Raw genomic sequence first — 20,433 nt, 5'->3', positions numbered from 1 at the left:
TTTGAGACAGGGTCTTCTTGTAGCCCCACTACAGAACTCACTGTGTAGACCAGGCTGGCCTTGAACTCACAGAAATCCACCTGCCTCTGCCTCCCAAGGGCTGGGATTAAAGGTGTGTGCCACCACACCGGGCTATTTACTTAGCTTTTTAAAAAAACTTTTAAAAGGCTTACTCTTATTTCCAGTCTTTAAAATATAAATGTCACATATTTCCATTTTTGCAAGTCAGTACTAAATATCAATAAAGACATTTACATGAGGCCATAGAGAATAACCCTTCATGACCTACAGTGCACTCGAGAACTGACTAGAGGGGACGTGCATGCCCTTAAATGTTTCTTGTTCTTTCATTTCTGTGAAATCTACCTATTAACTCTTGAGAATATGCTTTATTTAATTCATGAAATATATATTTCAGAACCTCTAATAATGAACTGTAAAAAAACTTATCCTATAATACTGAATATTAAAGCACATGTTAGAGATCAAATTTTGATTTTTGTTGTTGTGTTATTTTTTTTTTTTTTTTTTTTTTTTTTTTTTTGAGACAGGGTCTTGTTATGTAGCTCAGGATGGCTTGGAACTCCCAATCCTTCTGCCTCCCAGGTACTGAGACTACAAGGCATGCATTATCACACTTAGAGCTAGATTTAGAGCTCGAGTTTTTAAGACTATCAACTTACCTTTAGTTTCCTTCAGGCCTTCTAAATATTTACCTCTGTAAAATGAAAACAAAGATTACCTTTGTTACTGATTGGTGCAACTTAAACAGGGAATTCACCACTGCCACATTTCTCTTCTGCCCTTCAGTGAGAGGTCCAATCACCTGACTTGCATCTCCTTGTGTAGAGAGCTGTAAGAATTCAACGTACGAAAATATTAGCAAAATGACAGTTTATGTGTATTATTTTTTAAGCCAGAAGGAAGTGCATGCCTGCTGACAAAAAGAACACTGAATGGAAATATTCAGGTTAAGTTAAAGCTTTGAACTTCAAGCACAAAAAATCTCCAGAGATGATTGCACCTCAATGCATAACCTCAATTAGTCTTCCTGAGACCATCTCTTTTAATACTTCATGGTTGATAGGCCCCTGTTTTGTTTTGTTTTTGGATACATCAGCATAACAACCCTAGGGAATAACTCTTGTCAATTGCCAATAGGCTCCTTTTGATTTAAACACTCAAATATTTACAAAACAAACAAAAAAGGGCTTGGGGCATAGTGGCATGCCTTTAATCCTGGCCCTCAGGAGGCAGAGGTAGGCAGATCTCAAAAAAAAAAAAGAAAACAGCCCACATGGGGCATTTGGGGTATACACTTCTTGGGGGCCCATCAACCATCAAGTATTAAAAAAAATAGTCTCAGGAAGACTAATGGGGGTTACACATTAAGATGTTATCTCTGGAGATTTATTGAGACCAGTCTGGTCCACATAGTGACTTTCAATCAGGCTGGGACTAGGGAGACCCTAGCCAAAAAAAAGAAACGGAAGACAGGTGAATAAAACTAAATCATATATATAGTTCACAGTCTTCTTCCTACTTTAAGGAACTAGATTATGGAAAAAAGTAGTAGGGAAATTGCCCAAGTTTATAGTGTGTGTGAATGTGAGTGAAATAAAAACTTTCTATTCCTGCTTTTTACTTCTCAATACATGGTTATTGGGGGAAAGGACATGGACTACTTTATTTGAATCATCTACTACAATTTAGGCTTAAGTGGAAAAACCTCATGCCATCAACCAATCTCATGCTGATCTCATCATAACCTGATTCACTGTAACACTGTTACTAAGAGGTAAACCCGAGCAGGACCTACATAGCTCACTCCATGACTGTGGACACAGATCTGAAGCACATGAAACTAAAAGCACCTCCCTGTTGCTGAAAACCCAATCAACTCTGAGAAGAACACTACTTTTTTCTTTCTCCTTTCTTTGATAAATACACACACACACACACACACACACACACACACACACACACAGAAATTAAATTTGACTTCTACCTTCCAATTTCTATTTGTAATAAAAGAGAATTTTAAAAAGCATTAACAATTTTAATTTTTACAAAAGGGAATAATACTTTGCTAAAGTTGTAATCCATGATGCTGGTTACTAACATAAGATCTCTTGACACCAGGTTAAATAATTCAATTTATTTTGACTTTCTTCATGAGTAAATAGTTAACAACTTGAAATCAAGTTCTGTTCTAAAATAGTCACTTGTAAGTATGTGGACTGAAAAACAATCATATTTTCCTATAGAGACTATGTTAAAAAATAATCAACACTCACAAGAGCACACAATCCAACTTAATTTATAATATGACAAACTGATCCTAACTGCAGCACCAGCCTCCTGGGAGCATTCCTATGACACACTCTGTGCAGAGTGGTAGGTGGGGAAAACGTCCTAGGAAGGTGCTCTGGAAAGTGAAATGGCAATAGCAAACTTAGGAGGGGTAGCACATGCTAAATATAAATCTGACTATAATAGGCATTTAAAAGTTACAAGCTCGAGGGTACAATGGTACATGTGTGTAGTCACAGCTACCCAGGATGCTGAAGCAGGAGGACTGCTTGAGCGCAGTTCAAGGCCAGCAGACTTGTTTGAAAAAAGAAAAGTTATGACCTTGAGGTGTAGAATTTTTAATTTAATTATTTATTTTTATTTTATGTGTATGAGTGTTTTGCCTGCATATATGTAAGTCCATCTGTGTTGTGTGAAGCCTGTGGAGGACAGAAGAGGTGTCAGATCCCTGGAACTGGAGTTTTGGACGATTGTTAGCTGCCATACGGGTGCTGGGAATCAAATCCGGGTCTTCTGCAAGAACAGTCAGTGCTCTTTAACAGGGGAGCCACCTCTCCAGTCTCCAAGGTGTACAATTGTTAAAAACCAATCCTTAGTTCTCTGAAGAGTCTCTAAATAATTTTAAAAAATAGAAGGCTGGAAAAGAGGAACAATTTTATTTCAATTTAGTTGTTTCATATGTAATGATGAGTCAGGCTTACTTTAGAAAACTGTGGAGATGATTTCATTAATGAGGGCTGATCATTCTGTGGGAACTTATAAGTTAGGAGCTCACTCCATATCTACTAAGAAGCTGTAATGAGAATGATAGGCAATAATAAACATTTCCCAGAATCTGGAGAAAAACAAATGCTCACAAACAACAGCAATATTATTCATTAAATAACCAAAAGTGAACCGGGCGTCGTGGTGCATGCCTTTGATCCCAGCACCCAGGAGGCAGAGGCAGGCAGATCTCTGTGAGTTCAAGGCCAGCCTGGTCTACATAGTGAGTTCCAGGACAGCTGGAGCTACAGGGAGACCCTGTCTCAAAAAGGCCAAAAACAAAACAAACAACAACAACAAAATAAATAAGTAAATAACCAAAAGTGAAAACAATGTAAATGTCAACCAAATTACAAATAAGATGAAAAATATGCACACCACCACTATGACTTGGCAATAAAATGGAACAAATTTGGGGGAATCCTGAAAACATTATTCTAAGTGAAAGAATCCAGTCACAAAAGGCTGTACAAGGGGATATCTTGAATAGGTAAATCCACAGCAACAAAAGATTAGTGGTTGTGCTGAAGTGGAGGATAAAAGGGTGTGCTGCCTTTTATGGGGTAAAACTGATGTGAATATACTCAGAAAACCACTGAATTGTAAAGTTCAATAGCTGAGTGCTATACATAGTATATCTTAATAAATATGTTTTTTGTTTTGTCTTAGGAAAGAATTCCAGACTCCTCGACTTCTAGGTAACCTGACTGATGCTCTGATAGCCTCATTGAAACTATGGTTAAGGTTAGACACCTAAGTTCAACACAGCTACAATGCTGTATGAAGAAAATATAGTTATGGGAGAAAATTAAAAAATACTGAATTAAAACTATAGAAAACAACTAGAAACTAACTCCCCCCTCCCTTAACTGCTACTTTAAGACATTGCAAATGTCCTGGGAGAGAGGAAAAGAGAACTTTTAGAAAGTCCCCTCTGGTTGTGGACTAGTGAAGTACTGAAGGTCTTATCTTTACTTCTCCTGTGAACTCCAAGCATGCTTATTCAATTGAGTAATTATTCAATCTATCTGTTTTGCATATCATATTTTACTGGTCCAACGCCACATTCTTGATTCTCATCTCCATGAATTCTCCAGTTATTTTCTGTCTCAGTAAATGGACTGCTGCAGTCTAAGCATCTTGAGTCAGTAACTCTGGGATTATTTTGGATCCTTCCTCACATTCCCTATCTAATTTATCATCAAATCCCTTATACCAGAATCTATGTTTTACCACTGAGGACTAAGGTTATCTTAATACTTTTGTTCTTACTACTTAAAACTGCTCTCTTCTCTTCTTCTCCCTCCCTCCCTCCCTCCTTCTATCCCTTTCTTTTCTTTTTCTATTCTTTCTCTCTTTCCTTTCTACCTCCTCTCCATTCCTCTCTCTTGAGACAGATTCTCTCTATATAGCTATTGCTGGCCTGGAACTTGCTGTGTTGCACAGACTGGCTTTCCAACTTGCTGTAATCCTCTTGCCTCAGCCTCCTGAGTATTGAGATTACAGGTATGAACCATCACATATAATGGCAGTACTTTTCCAAATTAAGTTTAGCCTTTACATTGAGGTCTTTGATCCATTTGGAATGGACTTTTGTGCAAGGTTTAGTTTCACTCTTCTACAGGTGGAGATCCAGTTTTGCCAACACCATTTGCTGAACAAGCTCTTTCCTCCAGTGAATGTTCTTGGCCCCTTTGTCAAGTATCAGGTGGCTGAAATTGCACATACTCATATTTGAGTCTTCAGTTTTCTTCCCTTGATCTATGGGTCTATTTTTGTGCCAGTACCATGTTGTTTTTATGACTATGGCTCTGTAATACATTTAAAATCTAGCATAGTAATCCCCCTGGAATTGCTCTTAATGCTCAGGGTTGCTTTGGGTATCTAAGGTCTTTTGTGCTTCCATATGAATCTTAGTAAACTCAGCCAAAAATCCCATGTAAAATTTAAATAAACAGTGATATTTATGTATCCTGTTTGAATTTGCATAGTTCATTTTTCTGATACTTAACATAAAAATTTTAGGTTAGATCTTATTGTTTTAATTTAACTGATCATTCTTTTCAATGATTCTATTTAAAACCTTATATTGGGGCTGGAGAGATGGCTCAGTGGTTAAGAACAGTGACTGTTCTTGCAGAAGACCCAGGTTCAAATCCCAGCACCCACATGGCAGCTAACAACCATTTGTAACTCCAGTTCCAGAGTATCCGACAGCCTCTTCTGTCTTCCACAGGCATTGCACGACATGGGTGCACTTACCTACATGCAGGCATAACACTCATACACATTAAAAAAAAAAAGATAAAATATTTTTTAAAAACCTTATATTATCAGTGATTATACTCTATATGCATGCAGATTTGTGTCATCTGCACGTTTCAAACATAATACCTAAATTTTTATCAAACACCCTGATAAAAATCCTGCGTAAGAAAAAAACTGAAAACATATTTTCTCCATGATGAAAATTACCCATTAGTCAAAACTACACTCACTGAGGAAAACACTTGGCAAATCCACATCACTACACTACTCTCCAATTTGCATATTTTCATTATGCTGTTATTTTGCTGAAATCTACATATAGCTTTATAAGATTCCCTTTATATATCAATCTAGGAACACATTCAGAAAGGAGAAACAATCTTAGTACAGCATGTTAAAAATGTTCAAGTCCAGTGCTTTGTAAATGACAATGAAATAAACAGGAATCAGGAACTCACAATGTTAGAATTTTGAAATATAAACTACCCTTGGTTCAGGAGGAGCTGTGCTCAGAGACAACATGGAAAAACATTTTGAAAACATTCCAGAGGCAATGCTTCAAAGACAACTTCACTGTCATTATTGAAAAGTTGACATTCTTGAAAAAGTTAAAAAATATTCTTTTTTCTAAAATATTTTTAACGCGAACGCATGCAAATATTTAGTAAAGCCAAAAGAAATGTACAAATGAAAACTCATATCCTGTTGGCCTCAATTCCACATTTAACGTTTACAATATTTGTTCTATATCATATTCCTCTCCATTCTTCCACCAATTTTATAATTTTGTTTTATTTTTAATTAGTTTAAAATTTCTCATTATACATGGTATTGTGTTACATATGGACACCTTCATACCTGTATACATTGTACACTGAGCATACCCCCCATATCTCCCTACCTTCCCTGTTTTACAGCTTTGAGTCATAGCAACAAACTTGCAAACATCAGCATACTTGTTTCCCTTGACTTTGCCTCATTGATTAGTTTGGCTAATTCTATAACTTCATATAAAGTTTTCATTTTTAATATGCAAGAAAGGCTTCTCTCTGCAAAATGTTCTTGGTATTCGCACATCTGCTCTTTTTATTACTTTTGGTATTCCATTCCATAAAGTTGTTTATTTTATCCTTTCTACGGTTCTCAGTTGTCTGAAATAGAATGAACAGGACATGCAGGAGTCTAAAGTGACTTAGCTGTAACATGTAACTAAGAATAAAGTTTAAAACAATAATGTGTAAAGTGAAAACACCTTAATGGTATAAGGCATTAGCATTTTATCTCTAGGCCAGTCTTATTCTTGTCATTTACTTGAGCCTGTTCTCTGACCACCAATCCTTCTAGCTTATAGTTGTTGTGGTACTGGGTAGGGAGCACAGGAACAGACTAGGATTTAAGTATCAGAACCAAACCCAGCTGAAGCTGTTGGAAGTTACTGAGTGGAGCAATTCTCTCTGGGTTATGTGATAAAGCTTTTGGCAGAGGCCCTCCACTTCAGACTCATCTCGAGTCATTTTAACAGTTATTGTCTCCGGCATTCTGGCATTTGAATTCCTCAAAATTCACTTTTTACTAGTTTTTAAAATTTTTTATTTTACGATCTATTTTTATTTTATGTGTATGTTTTGCATCACATGCATGCCATGCTTGTGGAGCCCAGAAGAGGGCATTGAATTTCCCTGGAACTGGAGTTACAAATAACTGTTACCAGCGATGTGGGTGCTGGGAGCCAAACCCAGGTCTTCTGCTAGAAGCAGTCAATGCTTGTAATAACTGAGCTATCTCTCCAGTCCCCCACTTTACATACATGTTCTGCATGGGGTCATAAAGAAGAGGCCTTTTATGTATATATTCAATGACTCAAGGCCCAAAGTCACGGTTGTCTTTTGAAGTCCAAGTTACTTGAGATGAATAAGATTGCACAAAGCTGCAAAAACACAACTCTAGCTTTAAAATATTGGGTAGTAGGGGGTTGCTAAAGTGTGAGCTATAAGATGTTCAACACTTGGGCTAGAGAGATGGCTCAGTAGTTAAGAGCACTTACTGCTCTTCCAGAGTACCTGAGTTCAGTCCCCATCACTCATATCATGTGGCTCACAACCGCTTATGACTCCACCTCTAGGAGTACATCACCTCTGGCATCCAAAGGGCACTTGCACTCATGTGCACATGCCTACCCCCCCACATTTACATAATTAAAAATAAAAATAAAATCTTAAAGGAAAAGAAATTCAACAACCTAAAATAGGAGAAATGTATACATGGGGCATTATGTTACACCATACTGTGTCTGGAAAGATGGTAGATATCAAGAGTTGCATTTGAGTTCCAAAGATCACACACATGAACACACAGCCACATGCATACATACACATATGTGCACATAAGAAGGAATCTAAAAGCTAAGAAAATCCTTAAATAATTCTTATATGCAAATGTTAAATAGTATTCCTTTTTAACTGAACTATCTGATTTGTTTTTCAACATTTTGATAATGTTATCTCATTGTTTTCTTGCCTATATAGCTTTCTTTTTGGTTTTTGTTGTTGTTGTTGTTTTTTTTTTTTTTTTTGAGACAGGGTCTCACTATGTAGCCCAGTTCCACTATGGAACTCACTATGTAGACCATCAAAGGCTGGCTTTGATCTTAGGGATCTGCTTGCCTCTGCCTCCTGAGTGATGAGATTAAAGGCATGCGCCACCATGCCCATCTTAAATTTAACTACCTGAAAAAAATACTATTTAGATATCCTAATTCTATGTCTACTCATAGGAGCAGCATGTGAAATCTGTATCTGAGAAACAACTGCTGAGCCTGAATCTGAGACACAACAAGCTAAAGAGAAGCTATAGAAGAGTCTTTTTTTAAAATCTATTGTTAATTGCAGATGAAATGACCATGAGCTCCCCAAGCACCCTGAAAACAGAGTCAAAACAAATAAAAGCTGACAATTTGAAGGATGAATTGGATGACAGCGCTAAGCTTCTATATGGAAACTGTGCTGAAAACTACTTGTAGGGAGTTATAAAGCTGACTCCAAAATGCCTAAAAAAGAACAAAAGCAAGAAAATGTATTACAGATTTTGGATTATAAAAGAGAAAGGTACTTTTTAGATATTATGGAGATACCAATTAGTGGTCTGCATGTCTATTATCTTGTTTAATGCTATGGAAATGTTGAAACTACTGGATCACTGTTTTATGTGGATTTTTTCATAATGCTTCTAATTATTTTTCTGTAAGCACACATAAGATACATGAGTAAAAAAATCTGCATTAGCATTTCATAGATGTAGAGGAGCAGAATGTGACATGCATCCAATCTATAGTGCTGTCCTGAATAAAAATGGGTCAATATTTTATACTCAAATCAAACACCTTAAAAAAAAGCTACAGAAATGAGAGCTGATGAACATTTAGTTATAATTATACCATACTTATTTTTCTAAAAGTAGTGAACATGGTAGTCTAATTACCAAGTTAGTTTTTAATGTGAACTTTCTATGAAGACAAAATCTTTAACAACAAATGCTGCCTATCCAATTTTAAGAATCATAGAAAAACAAAGCATGTGTAAATAAAGTGATGGTTTGAATGAAAATGTCCCCCATAGGCTCCAAGTATTTGGACATTTTGTCCCCAGGTTATGGCGCTGTTTGGGGAGGTTTTAGAAGGTGTGGCTATCCTGGAGGAAGCATGTCACTAGGGGTGGACTTAGAGAGTTCTTAAGCCTTGCCAGATCTCCAGTCCCTCTCTTGTTTCCTGTGCTACGTGATGATGTGAAAGCTTCACTTCTGCTGCTCCTGTTCCAGCCACCTCCAGCCATCATGTCTCCCTGCCATGATGAACTGTAATTCCCCTGGAACCGTAAGCTCAAATAAACCCTTCCTTCTATAAATTGCTTGGGTCAATGTTTCTATCACACCAACAGAAAAGTGACTAATACAAAAGTTATTAATTATTGTTGGTCTTTTACATGACTCTCAGACTGTGACATCTACCTCCCATGCGTACAAAAGATGGCAATGAATTTGTGGCCTCTTACTGCCTCTTAACAGCATTCTAGGAAATCACTACAGGTCTCTTGACCTACCAGGCAAACCTACAACATCTACAGCCTACCAGCATTTTAGACATATGGTCTAGTAATTTCAAATGTAGCCACTGGTTCATTCTAAATGTTTTCTAGGTCAAAAAAGTGTAAGGGGTAATATATCTCAAGAATTTGAAAACTTCTGTTTCTTTACATATGCCTATAAAAGAAAGATATACTAATAAAAATATAGAAAAGTTTAAAGAAATCAATGAAACCCTTCATGCCTAAAAATAGGAAGAGATGGTTATATTAGGCAACTCACATGATGGAAAAGGAATAGTAAGAGATGCTTTGTTGTAAATTGTTTAAAAACAAAACAGATTTGTCTATGTATTAGTCTTCTCTCAGAAAAAAAGACCAAAGAAGATAAAGAACATTAAAAAATATTATGATACATTACATGAAGAGAAAACTTAGTAATATACTGGTCATAGGTATCATGAAACATATAAAACATCTAAAAAGTTCACTTGTTGAATGTGCTTACAAACTGTTATACAAATCATTTCACCCAATATAAAAATTAGATGGATACAGCCTATCTCCAAAAGGCTTAAGTTAATATGAGCAAATAAACTGCTTAATTAATGTTTTTAAAAATATTTCTGTATTATTTTTATTTTATTCTATATGCATGAGAGTATGGCCTGCATGTTTGTAAGTGCTGTGCAGTACCCAAGGAAGGTTGGAAGAGGGTGTCAGATTCCCCAGAAATTGAGTTACAGATGGTTGTTAGCCATCAAGTGGGTGCTGGGAACTGAACCTAAGTCCTCTGCAAGAGCAGCTACTTTCTACTCAACCAAAAAGAGGGCTTTTTTTTTTCTTCCCTTTTGGAAAAAAAATAATCTCTTCAAGAAACTCAAATAATCAAGCTGGGTGTGGTGGCACCGCCTTTAGTCCTAGCATTCAGGAAGCAGAGACAGCAGAGACAGGTGGATCTCTGAGTTCAAGGCCAGCCTGGCCTACATAGTGAGTTCCAGGTCAGCTAGGGCTACAGAGAGATCCTGTCTCAGAAACAAACAAATACACACACACACTCCAAAAAAACCCCCGAAAACAACAACAACCAAAAAAACCTCAAATAGGGCTGGAGTGATGGCTCAGTGGTTAAGAACACTGACTGCTCTTGCAGAAGACCCGTTTTCAAATCCCAGCACCCACATGGCAGCTAACAACTGTCTGTAACTCCAGTTCCAGGGGATCCAATAGCCTCTTCTGTCCTCTGCAGGCATTGCATGGCACAAGTGCACTTACCTACATGCAAGCATAACACTCATACACGTAAAATAAAATAATAAATAAAATATTTTTTAAAAACCCTCAAATAGCTGGGTGTGGTGGTGCATGCCTTTAATCCCAGCACTCAGGAGGCAGAGGCAGGAGGATCTCTGTGAGTTCAAGGCCAGCCTGGTCTACATAGTATGTTCCAGGGCAGCTGAGGCAAAACCCTCAAACAATCTATTACACAAATGAAAATAATTTCTTTTGCAAATTTACATTTTTATTTATTTATGTGGTTTTTGGTATATGTATGAATGCTAGCATGTGTGCAGAGGGTCAGAGGACAACTTTTGGGAGTGGGTTCTTGCCTTTCACCATGGGATCTGAAGATGGAAATCAGGTTTGCACAGCAAGTACCTTTACCAGCTGAGCCATCTCATTGGCCCAATAATTGTTTTTTATTTATGCTTATGTATCAAATGTTTTCATCACAGATTACCTGGCACAGATTTAAAACTACAAGAATTATGATCAAATATCACTTATTATGTCACTTTTCCTATAAACATACGTTTATACTTATATGAAATTATATGCTCACAAATTATCAAATTTATCAAAGTATAATTTGTAATATATTAGAAATTGCATTTTATTTGAAATCCAGGCTTAGGATCTGTTCTGCAAATGTATAGCAAAGGACAAGACCACAGATTTACACAGATATTCCTCATTTCCTTGGGAGATTTAGCCAACTAATTTTCCAAGGTAAATGAGACTAATTTGCTTCAGTGCTAAAACCAGTAGAATTTTTTGTTTGTTTGAGACAGGGTCTCACTGTAGCCTCAGCTGGTCTGGAACTTGCTATGTAGATCAGGGTGGGCTCAGTCTCACAGAGGTTCACCTGCCTCTGCTCCCTGAGTGCTGGGATTAAAGGTGTGTGCTACTAGGCCCAGCCATTTTGAAGAAAACCTTTCGACATTGTCATATATCTCTGGTTTCATAAACATTGTTCACAGGAACTAAGAACTTCAGAAGGCCATTTCTAAGTTAAGCACTAAAGATGTTCACTAGTGCTCCACTGAGCCATGTTTTTACACAATTCCACTGCTTTTTGTTTCAAGGTGATTTACTGGAGCCTAGCAGTATATAAAGCTCACCCTTTCATTCATGTCATAGCTATGGGTAAGTAAATCTTTTTGAAAAGTCTGTATCTCCTTTTATTGCTTTACATTTTAATGATGGGGGAGGGTACTTGAGGGATGGCTCATTAGTTAAGAGCAGATTCTGCTCTTCCAGAGAACCTGAACTCAGTTTCTAACATCCATACATCAGCCTGCAACTCTAACAGGAGATCTGATGAGTCTGACCTCTGGGGGCACTTGCACACGCCCACACACAGACACACAAATACACATGATTAAAAATAAATCAGCTGTGTGTGGTGGCACACGCCTGTAGTCCCAGCACTTGGGAGGCAGAGGCAGGCGGATCTCTGTGAGTTCAAGGCCAGCCTGGTTTACATAGTGAGTTCCAGGGCAGCTGGAGCTACAGGAAGACCCTGTCTCAAAAAGACCAAAAAAATAAATAAAATAAAAAAATAAATCTAGAGTCTGGAGAGATGGCTCAGTGGTTAAGACTGCTTACTGCTCAGGGTTCAGGGTTCCCAACACCCACGTGGTGGCTCACAACCACCTGAAACCCCAATTCCAGGGGATCTGATGTCTTGTTCTGGTCCCTGCAGACTCTTGCATGTATGTAACTTGTGCAGACACAAGTTATGTGTATACATACACATAAATAATAAGAATTTAAAAATATTTCATTATTTTATTTTATGTGTATTGAGTGTACTGCCTGCCTTATGTAAGTGCACCTGTGTCATGCAATGCCCATGGAAGTCAGAAGGGGGCGTTGAACCCCCTGGAACTGGACTTATGGATAGCTGTTAGCTGCCATGTGGGTGCTGGGTACTGAACCTGGGTCCTCTGCAACAGCAGCAGTCAGTGCTTTTAACCACTGAGCCATCTCTCCTGCCCAGCAGAGAGAGAGAGAGAGAGAGAGAGAGAGAGAGAGAGAGAGAGAGAGTGTGAGAGTGTGAGACAGGGTCTCCCTGTAGCTCCAGCTGGTCTGGAACTTGCTATGTAGATCAGGCTAGTCTTGCCTCTGCTTCCCAAATGATGGGATTAAAGGCATGCATCACCATGCCCAGCAATTTAAAAAATATTTTATAAAACACATCTAAAAAAAAATAATGATTTTGTGAATTCTGCCCCTATTCCTGAGGGATAAGTCTTTCCTTTTTTATCTTTTTGGTATCTCCCATAATCTTGGTCTAATTTGCCTTAAAGTGGGAACTTGAGGACTAATTATGTTAAAGCCAGGAACCCCCCAAGTTCAGTGCATGTTTTTCTTTCTCTCCTGGTTCTTATCTATAGTCTAGACTGCTAAATTCATTGAATACTTTACTACTTGATTAAAGAATTCTTGTTACTCCACAGCTATTTTTAAAATAATTCAATCACAGAACAGATCCAACAGCAATGTTACATTTTGACATCAGATTAAACCCTCACACAAATCTATTAGCAAGGAGATAATAGCTTGAAATGTTTTATCTTTGGATAGTTAAAACTTAACAGAAAACTGGGAAACAAAATCAAATCTTGCTTATACATGAGAGATGAGCAAGAACAGCACACAGGAAAATGCAGCTGCTCTGCTCAGACACCAGCATGCCTGCTCCAAGGGCTTTTATCTCCTACCATCATCCTTGAGCCTCCTTTATGTCTCCTAGCTTCCTGGCCTGTAAGTCAAAATCCCCACCTGGTAGCTATGCAGGGTGGAAAGGCGAACACACTTTGCTAAGGCTTGAATATCTAATCAAGTCTATGATCCTCCCAAAGTCCTTTAGCTTCATTTTTCTTCAAGGGGTCTCAAGCTTTTCAACAACAGATGGAATTCCCACCTGCCCACAACCAGTCACTGGCTCTAAACACTGATCTTCTTAAATTTAGAGTCAGTATATATTTGTTAAAAAATATAAACTCCTCATTATCAACTGATTTTTTTCCCCCATTTTCCCATGATGAATACCATGATTCTGTCTGTATATACAGCCTTGGAAAAGTCTCTGAGACATACTATTAGGTTAGAAAAAGGAGATAAAATTAGTGTATTTAGTAGTCTTTCTTGTACATCAAATAAGAACACAGATGAACGCTCTTTTATGCTCCTTCTTTGTTTCTCTTTCCCCCACCCCCACCAGATGGCCACACAAGAATCTCTGTATGGCTCTGGAGAATGGGACTTAGAATATGAAGAGACAAAACTTATTTTTTCATTTTATACCTTTCAGTTCTGTTAGAGACATTCCAAATTAGTACATCTGTCTTTACTAGACCAGAAAGCATTTATCTTGCTAAATTATAATCGAGCTCCCCAAATGTCAATTTCTTTAAGGATTTACTCTCTTTGGATTCATGAGAGACAAAGTAAGGGGATCTGAATTCCCCAGAGATCAAAATTCTTGTTCATTACTGTTAATCTCTGAAGGTAAAATAGATTTTAAAATTTAATTTCTCAACTAAACTGGGTTTTTAGAAGAGTGCTTACATATTTGGAATTAACACAAGTAAAAACAAGAAATCTAGTCTCAAGGGGGAAGAATGAGAAGGGAAAAGAAAACGTACTTCTTGCACACATAGCCCTTCCCCACATACATTTTTATGTCCTTACTCTCTCCATCTCTGCACAGTCAGTGACTATAGATATGGCCCTTCAATGTTGTCTGCCTTTACTTGTACTAAAACTTCTCTCTTAAACACAGCTTTAGAAGAAGACTTGTTACTGAGTAGTGCAAATCTTCCTTCACTGGTTTAAAACATGTTTGGGTTATTCTAAGAATTAACTTACCAATTTGTAAAAGAAAAATCTTAAGATTTCTTTACTTGTATCAAATCTAAACATCAATTTTATGAAGTGACATATTAATATTGAGTCAACTAATGTTTGAATAGTGTCCTAGTTACTTTCTATTGCTGTGATAAAACACTACTCAAAAGCAACTTGGAGGAGGAAAGGGTTTATTTACCTAACAGTTTACGTCCATCATAGAGGGAAGCAAGATAGGAACTTAAGAAGCAGGAACCGAAGCACAGACCAAGAAGGAATGATGTTATTGGCTTGCTCCCCTGGCCTGTGCTCAGTCTGATCTGTTATACAACCCAGGCCCACCTGCTCAGGGATGGCACCACCCCCAGTGGGATGGGCCTTCCTACATCATTGAACAATAAAGAAAATCCAATAGAGGAAATTCCCTAATTGAGGTTCTCTCTTCCCAGGTGTGTCAGGTTGACAACTGAAACTATCCAACACAAATAGCATATCTGCCCAGTTATCCAGTTCATATTTAATCTTTCTTAATAATGAATACTAATTTTCAGCATAAAGCTTTGCCCATACCTTGTCAAAGTATCCCTAAGAATATAATATCCTTTTCTGCCATTATGGTATTTTAAAAACTAAGTATTTTCTCTTTGGAGCTAGTAAATAGAAGTAGCAGTTCCTATTTTTCCTCTTCCTCCTCCTCTTATTCTTTCTTTCCCTTCTCTTTCTCCCTCCCTCTTCTCTCTAGGAGGTAGAAACTAAGCATCATTGACTTAAGACCCTTACCCCTGAATACAAGTTCAGGAATGCAATGAACTTTACTAACTAAGCTGTATTTTGCAAATATTGGTATGCTATACATTGTATTTAGTTCCAAATATGTATTTTGTTTAAAATTTTTTCTCTTTTCAAGTGACCTTGAGGGATATAACCCCAGTCCCTGACTTGGTGCAGCAAGGCCACCTTTCTTCTGGCTACTCTAGGCAGTGAGGTACATTTCCTTTAGTACTTCCCTGAGCATATACTACCCTGTACCATTCTGTGTACCCGTGTGTGCCAATAAGGAAGATGCTCTGTGAATCACAGCTTCACCCTGCTCAAGGCCAACAACTTTCTCTCCCAGAAATAGACTTTTAAACTATGTAATTAGCAAGTATATATGAAGGAATTAAATTATATTTCATACCTTGGAACAGAGTAGGATTAAAAGCTATGGGAGGGTATCTAAATATGATTAAGAGGTATTGTATGAAATGTACAAATTTCAATAAATATACTAAAAAAACTATTCTTGATTACTAATTATGCCTGAAAAGATATTAAAGTTCTATAGTGTGGGATTTCCACTTTAAATAAAAAACTGACTAGAAAATTCAGTCTAATCCTCTCCATGAAAACATCTGGACAGCTAAATGGCATTTAAAAAATCCTGCTGGGTATGGTGTTGCATGTCTCTAATCCCAGCACTTGGGAGATTGAGGCAGGAGGACTGAGAGTTGCCTGAGGAGCATAAGGCTTTCAAGTCCAGTCTCAACTAATAAACAGGGAGACTGATGATATTAAAGTGGAGTAGGAAGCAACATGGAAGCAAAGAATTACAGGGTAAGAGCTAATTACCCAATTTCTTTTCAAGTCTTTAACATTTCTTTTTCCTGGGTTGGATGTGGAGGATTCAGAGATTAATGAAACTCCACATTTGGAATAAAGGGAAAAAGAATCACTACTTTTATTGAGAAAAATAGGGAAAATTAGATCATAGGAAATATTTACTTGAATATTATACAGCTATGATAATGAAAAGAAGCTGAAAACAATAATTTTTTTTTAGAATGTGATAAGAGGGGGTGATGGAGAGATGGCTCAGCAGCACAGGCTGCTCTTCCAGAGGACCCAGGTTTGGTTCCCAGGATTTATTTAGCAGCTAACAACCATCCTTACCAGTTGGATTCCAGTTCCTAGGAATCCAACACCCTCTTCTGGTTTCCATGGACACTGCACATGGGGTGCATTTACATCCATTCAAAACACTCAGATACACAAAATAAAAAACATAAATACATCAAAAAATTTTTAATGTGAAAAGGGATCAAACATATACAGTATTAATGAAACACTACAGGAAAAGTTCATGACTGGGTGTGGTTCCATTTGAAATTGAATATTCAATTCAATTGAATATTCATTTTAAATATTCCATTTGAATATTTGTTGCTCCATTTGAAAGGCTGAGGCAGGAAGATTGAGCCCAGAAGTTCAAGGCCAGTCTGGGCAGCAAGGTGAAATGCAAGATAAGACAGACAAAACTCTTGAAAAAATATGCAATCTAACAAATTAAGTAAATTACCATAGCAACTGATTTCTTTCTTCTTTAGCTATGAAGCCAACAGTTAAATGGCACAAAGCCAAAACAGACACATACTGTTGCGCTTCAAGTAGGAAAGTTGAACCACTTATTGGCTAGAAGTAGTCAAATGGCATAAAACAAATACACACTGATAGGAGTCAAGTGGGAAAAGAAAGGTTCGTGAGCTTTCTATTTTGTTGCTGCTATGCTTCCAATTTAGCTCCATGATACGGCTTATTTAGCCAAATTTTCAACTCTGTTTGCATCTGCATTCTTTGCCATTGAACTTGGCACTGTGGATGGGCTGCTTTGGTAAGTCAGATTGATGAGGATACTTTCTCGCCTGTGCCTCTTCTTTAAAACTGTAGACATGCAGAGCAGTCTTAAACTAAGATTAAGGCCCCTCAGACCTACAGTCAGTCAGCCAACTATGCAAGTAAACCCAGCCATGCTCAGCAAAGGCAACTGGCTTGTACCCCTTCTAATCTGCAGAGCCTGAACAAAGAATGCCATAAGGCTTGAGGATGTCTTCTACAAAGCCACTGTGTAACAACAAATGACTAATGTGGACTTCAGCAGACTTCAACTGAAATTTTATTATTTTTAAAAATTAATTAATTAATTAATTAATTTGTGACAAGGGTCATACTTTGTTGCCCAACCTGGTCTTAAACCTGTAGGCACAAAGAAACTTCTGGCCTCAGGCTGCTAAGCAGTGAACCAATGGGCACAAGTCACTGAGCACAACAGAAACTTGGGATTTTTTACTACCTTTTGAAACTATTTAATAATGAGAAGCAGCACCATTTATTATTGCTCTCTGTCAGAAGGACAGCCCTACTGACTTTTAGACAAGCTTCTCAGTCCCTCTACTCTTGACCTGTCACAGTCTCCAGAAAAATCAAGGTCTTAGAAGTCTGTAAAGTAAGACAGAAAGTGATCTCAAAGGAAGGGAGAAGTGATGGTCCTAAAATATTCCTGCCTAAAAAGAGATATAGGAAACATGGAAGGCTGCCTGAAGGATGGAAGGGCCATTAGCCAAAGGCACTGATATGCTTATATTATAGCCAGAGTACATTTGGCAGGACAGTCCATAAATAAGTTTCACCTGCTTGCACAGAACACAAAACTAATCCCAGTGATTTCAGATGTCCTTTGCTCTTTTATTTATCTGAATCTGACAGAAGAGTCCATGACTATAAAATAACTACATAGAGTGATACCCATGTAGATGATGTTATAATCTCTATTAATACCTTTAAAACTAAAAAAATTAAATGCATGTCTTCAAATTATCTGTTAATAACTCATACACAGACTTTCTTCCATTAAGGGAATGTCAAGTCTCCAAGTTACTTATGAAATTATACAAGAAATAAAGTACACATTTATAAAGCCTTAAAACAAAACTCTAGTGTCTAGAACTATTGACCTCATACGAAGCTACTGACCCACATAGAAATGGAAACCTCCCATTAAATGTCATTCTGTTATTGCTTCAACTAGTCTACAACTTAATTACATGTCAATCTACTTTTCATAGTTCATAACACTTGGCATTTACACAAAGGTTCTAGATGCTGTGCCTTAAAAACACCAGGTTGGAAAATACCTAATAATTCACCTTTTAAAAGGAATGCTTATTAATATATTTGCCTTTAACTTCCTTAATTACAAAAGTTTACAATCCTAAGAGAGACAGAGATGATGATGATGATTATTATTATTATTATTATTATTATTATTATTATTTTGGTCTTTTTGAGACAGGGTCTCCCTGTAGCCCCAGCTGTCTTGGAACTTACTATGTAGACCAGGCTGGCCTCAAACTCACAGAGATCCGCCTGCCTCTGCCTCCCAAGTGCTGGGATTAAAGGCATGCGCCACTATGCCCATCTGAGAGACAGAGATATTATAATTCCTCCCTAACATACTGGTATTTTAATTTCTTTTTAACACATAGAGGATAAAGAAAACATTCATTCAAACATCCTATTGAAAAGATCAATGGCATTTTCTTCTGAGGGTCATATCAGAATATACACAGAAATCTCCAAAACATCCACATTAAATAATTTGTCCAGTTTAACCATAAAGCATTAGCATATATACACTTATAGGAGTGTGCATATGTATGCTGAGACATTTTGGAGATTTTTGTATTCCTGATAGTGCTAGAAATCAAATTCAGTGTCTTCCTAATAGCTCTCACCTTATATAATGCTCTCACTTGAATACAGAGCTCATCAATTCCACTATTGCTCTGATGCTTCTGTCTGGGATTACAGGCAGGCCATCATGCCCACCTGGCATTCATGTGGTGCTGGAGGTAGAATGCCACCTTTCAAGCTTGCATGGCAAACACTTTGCCCACTAAGCCATCCCGCAAGCCTCTGTAAATACACATTATAATTGTTATACTCTGCTATACTCCGGACCACTAAATCAGTTTGAAAAGCCCTTGTATTAGCCTTCTTCATGATGTGAACTAAAGCAGCAATTACATACAGTAAAACATTCTGGTAGCCAAGAAAGTTCCAGTCTTAAAAGAAGTAAATCTAGGATTTTGGAAAGCTACTTATTCTACATTTCAGGATGTAATTTTTTCTTCTTCTTTGATTTATTTATTTTTATGGGGCTTTCAGCTACTCTAACATTTCCCACTCTGAACATGTAACCCTAAAATCTTTAAAGGATTAGATACAAGCTCCCAAATACTTTTGACACTTTTTGCCTTTGGAACAGAGTATGTTGCTAAGCAGCCCAAGGACATTTTGACTTTTAGCCAAGAAACTGCCTATTTTTCTTTGGGGTCTTTTTACCCTAACTTCCTAGCCAATTCCTACCTACCTCCTAATCGAATCACACCATTCTCTGAAGAGGTTACCCAAATTGCCAATAAGGAATCAGGACCCAGACCCCTCTGGTTTCTTCCATGATGAACAGGGATGCAGGGTGAGGCAACTGGAGTACACCTTCAGTGGGTCTATCTAAAAGACTCCCAAATTGCATAACTCTTATCTCTAAGGGGAAAAGAAAGTTCTTGAGTCCTGAATAGGAGATGTGAAGGAGAAGTGAAGGCAAGAGAAATTAGCATTACAGGTTCTAGACAGGGACCTAGAAAAAAGTCAGAACAGGGTAATTTTTTCAAATATTCATATGACAGTCCATTAGAATTTCTTGACAAAGGCTTCCAAAAGCATCCCTCTATTGAGTTCCTCCTCATTTTTCTTATGTCCTCCAAGGCTGGACTCTAGAGTGATGGATTCAGGATTTGCTTTTAGGTATTTGGAAAGCTGTTGGAGTGGTTAGAATCAGTGTCAGTTCCCGCTCAAAGGCTTCAAGATAGGGGGAGAAAACAAATTTATCCATCATTTTAGAACAATAGCTGGTTATCTCTCTTAGTTTGGGCACTACAGTATTGAAGACCAAGATTTGAAGTCTTACATATGAGCAGCACTTTCTGCTTAGGAACAAAATCATCAATGAGAAATAATTGTCTAAACAACTTTTTACATAGACTTAAGCCTAATGTCT

The 20,433-nt window shown here is 37.5% G+C and overlaps 1 protein-coding gene across 1 annotated transcript in view; it reads right to left on the bottom strand.

Annotated features, from left to right (window-relative positions):
* Cog5 (component of oligomeric golgi complex 5) overlaps nucleotides 1-20,433 on the bottom strand; it is a gene marked incomplete in the record, with an annotated part of 398,569 nt that overhangs the window by 59,367 nt on the left and 318,769 nt on the right. The window contains 1 exon segment of the mRNA XM_017797544.2: nucleotides 743-853. Coding sequence (XP_017653033.1) covers nucleotides 743-853 — 111 coding nt within the window.

This window comes from Nannospalax galili, unplaced genomic scaffold (genome assembly GCF_000622305.1).
Source record: "Nannospalax galili isolate Female #2095 unplaced genomic scaffold, S.galili_v1.0 scaffold312, whole genome shotgun sequence".
Lineage (NCBI taxonomy): Eukaryota > Metazoa > Chordata > Mammalia > Rodentia > Spalacidae > Nannospalax > Nannospalax galili.
The sequence above is the reverse complement of the archived record's forward strand: the minus strand, read 5'-3'. Positions and strand labels throughout refer to the sequence as shown.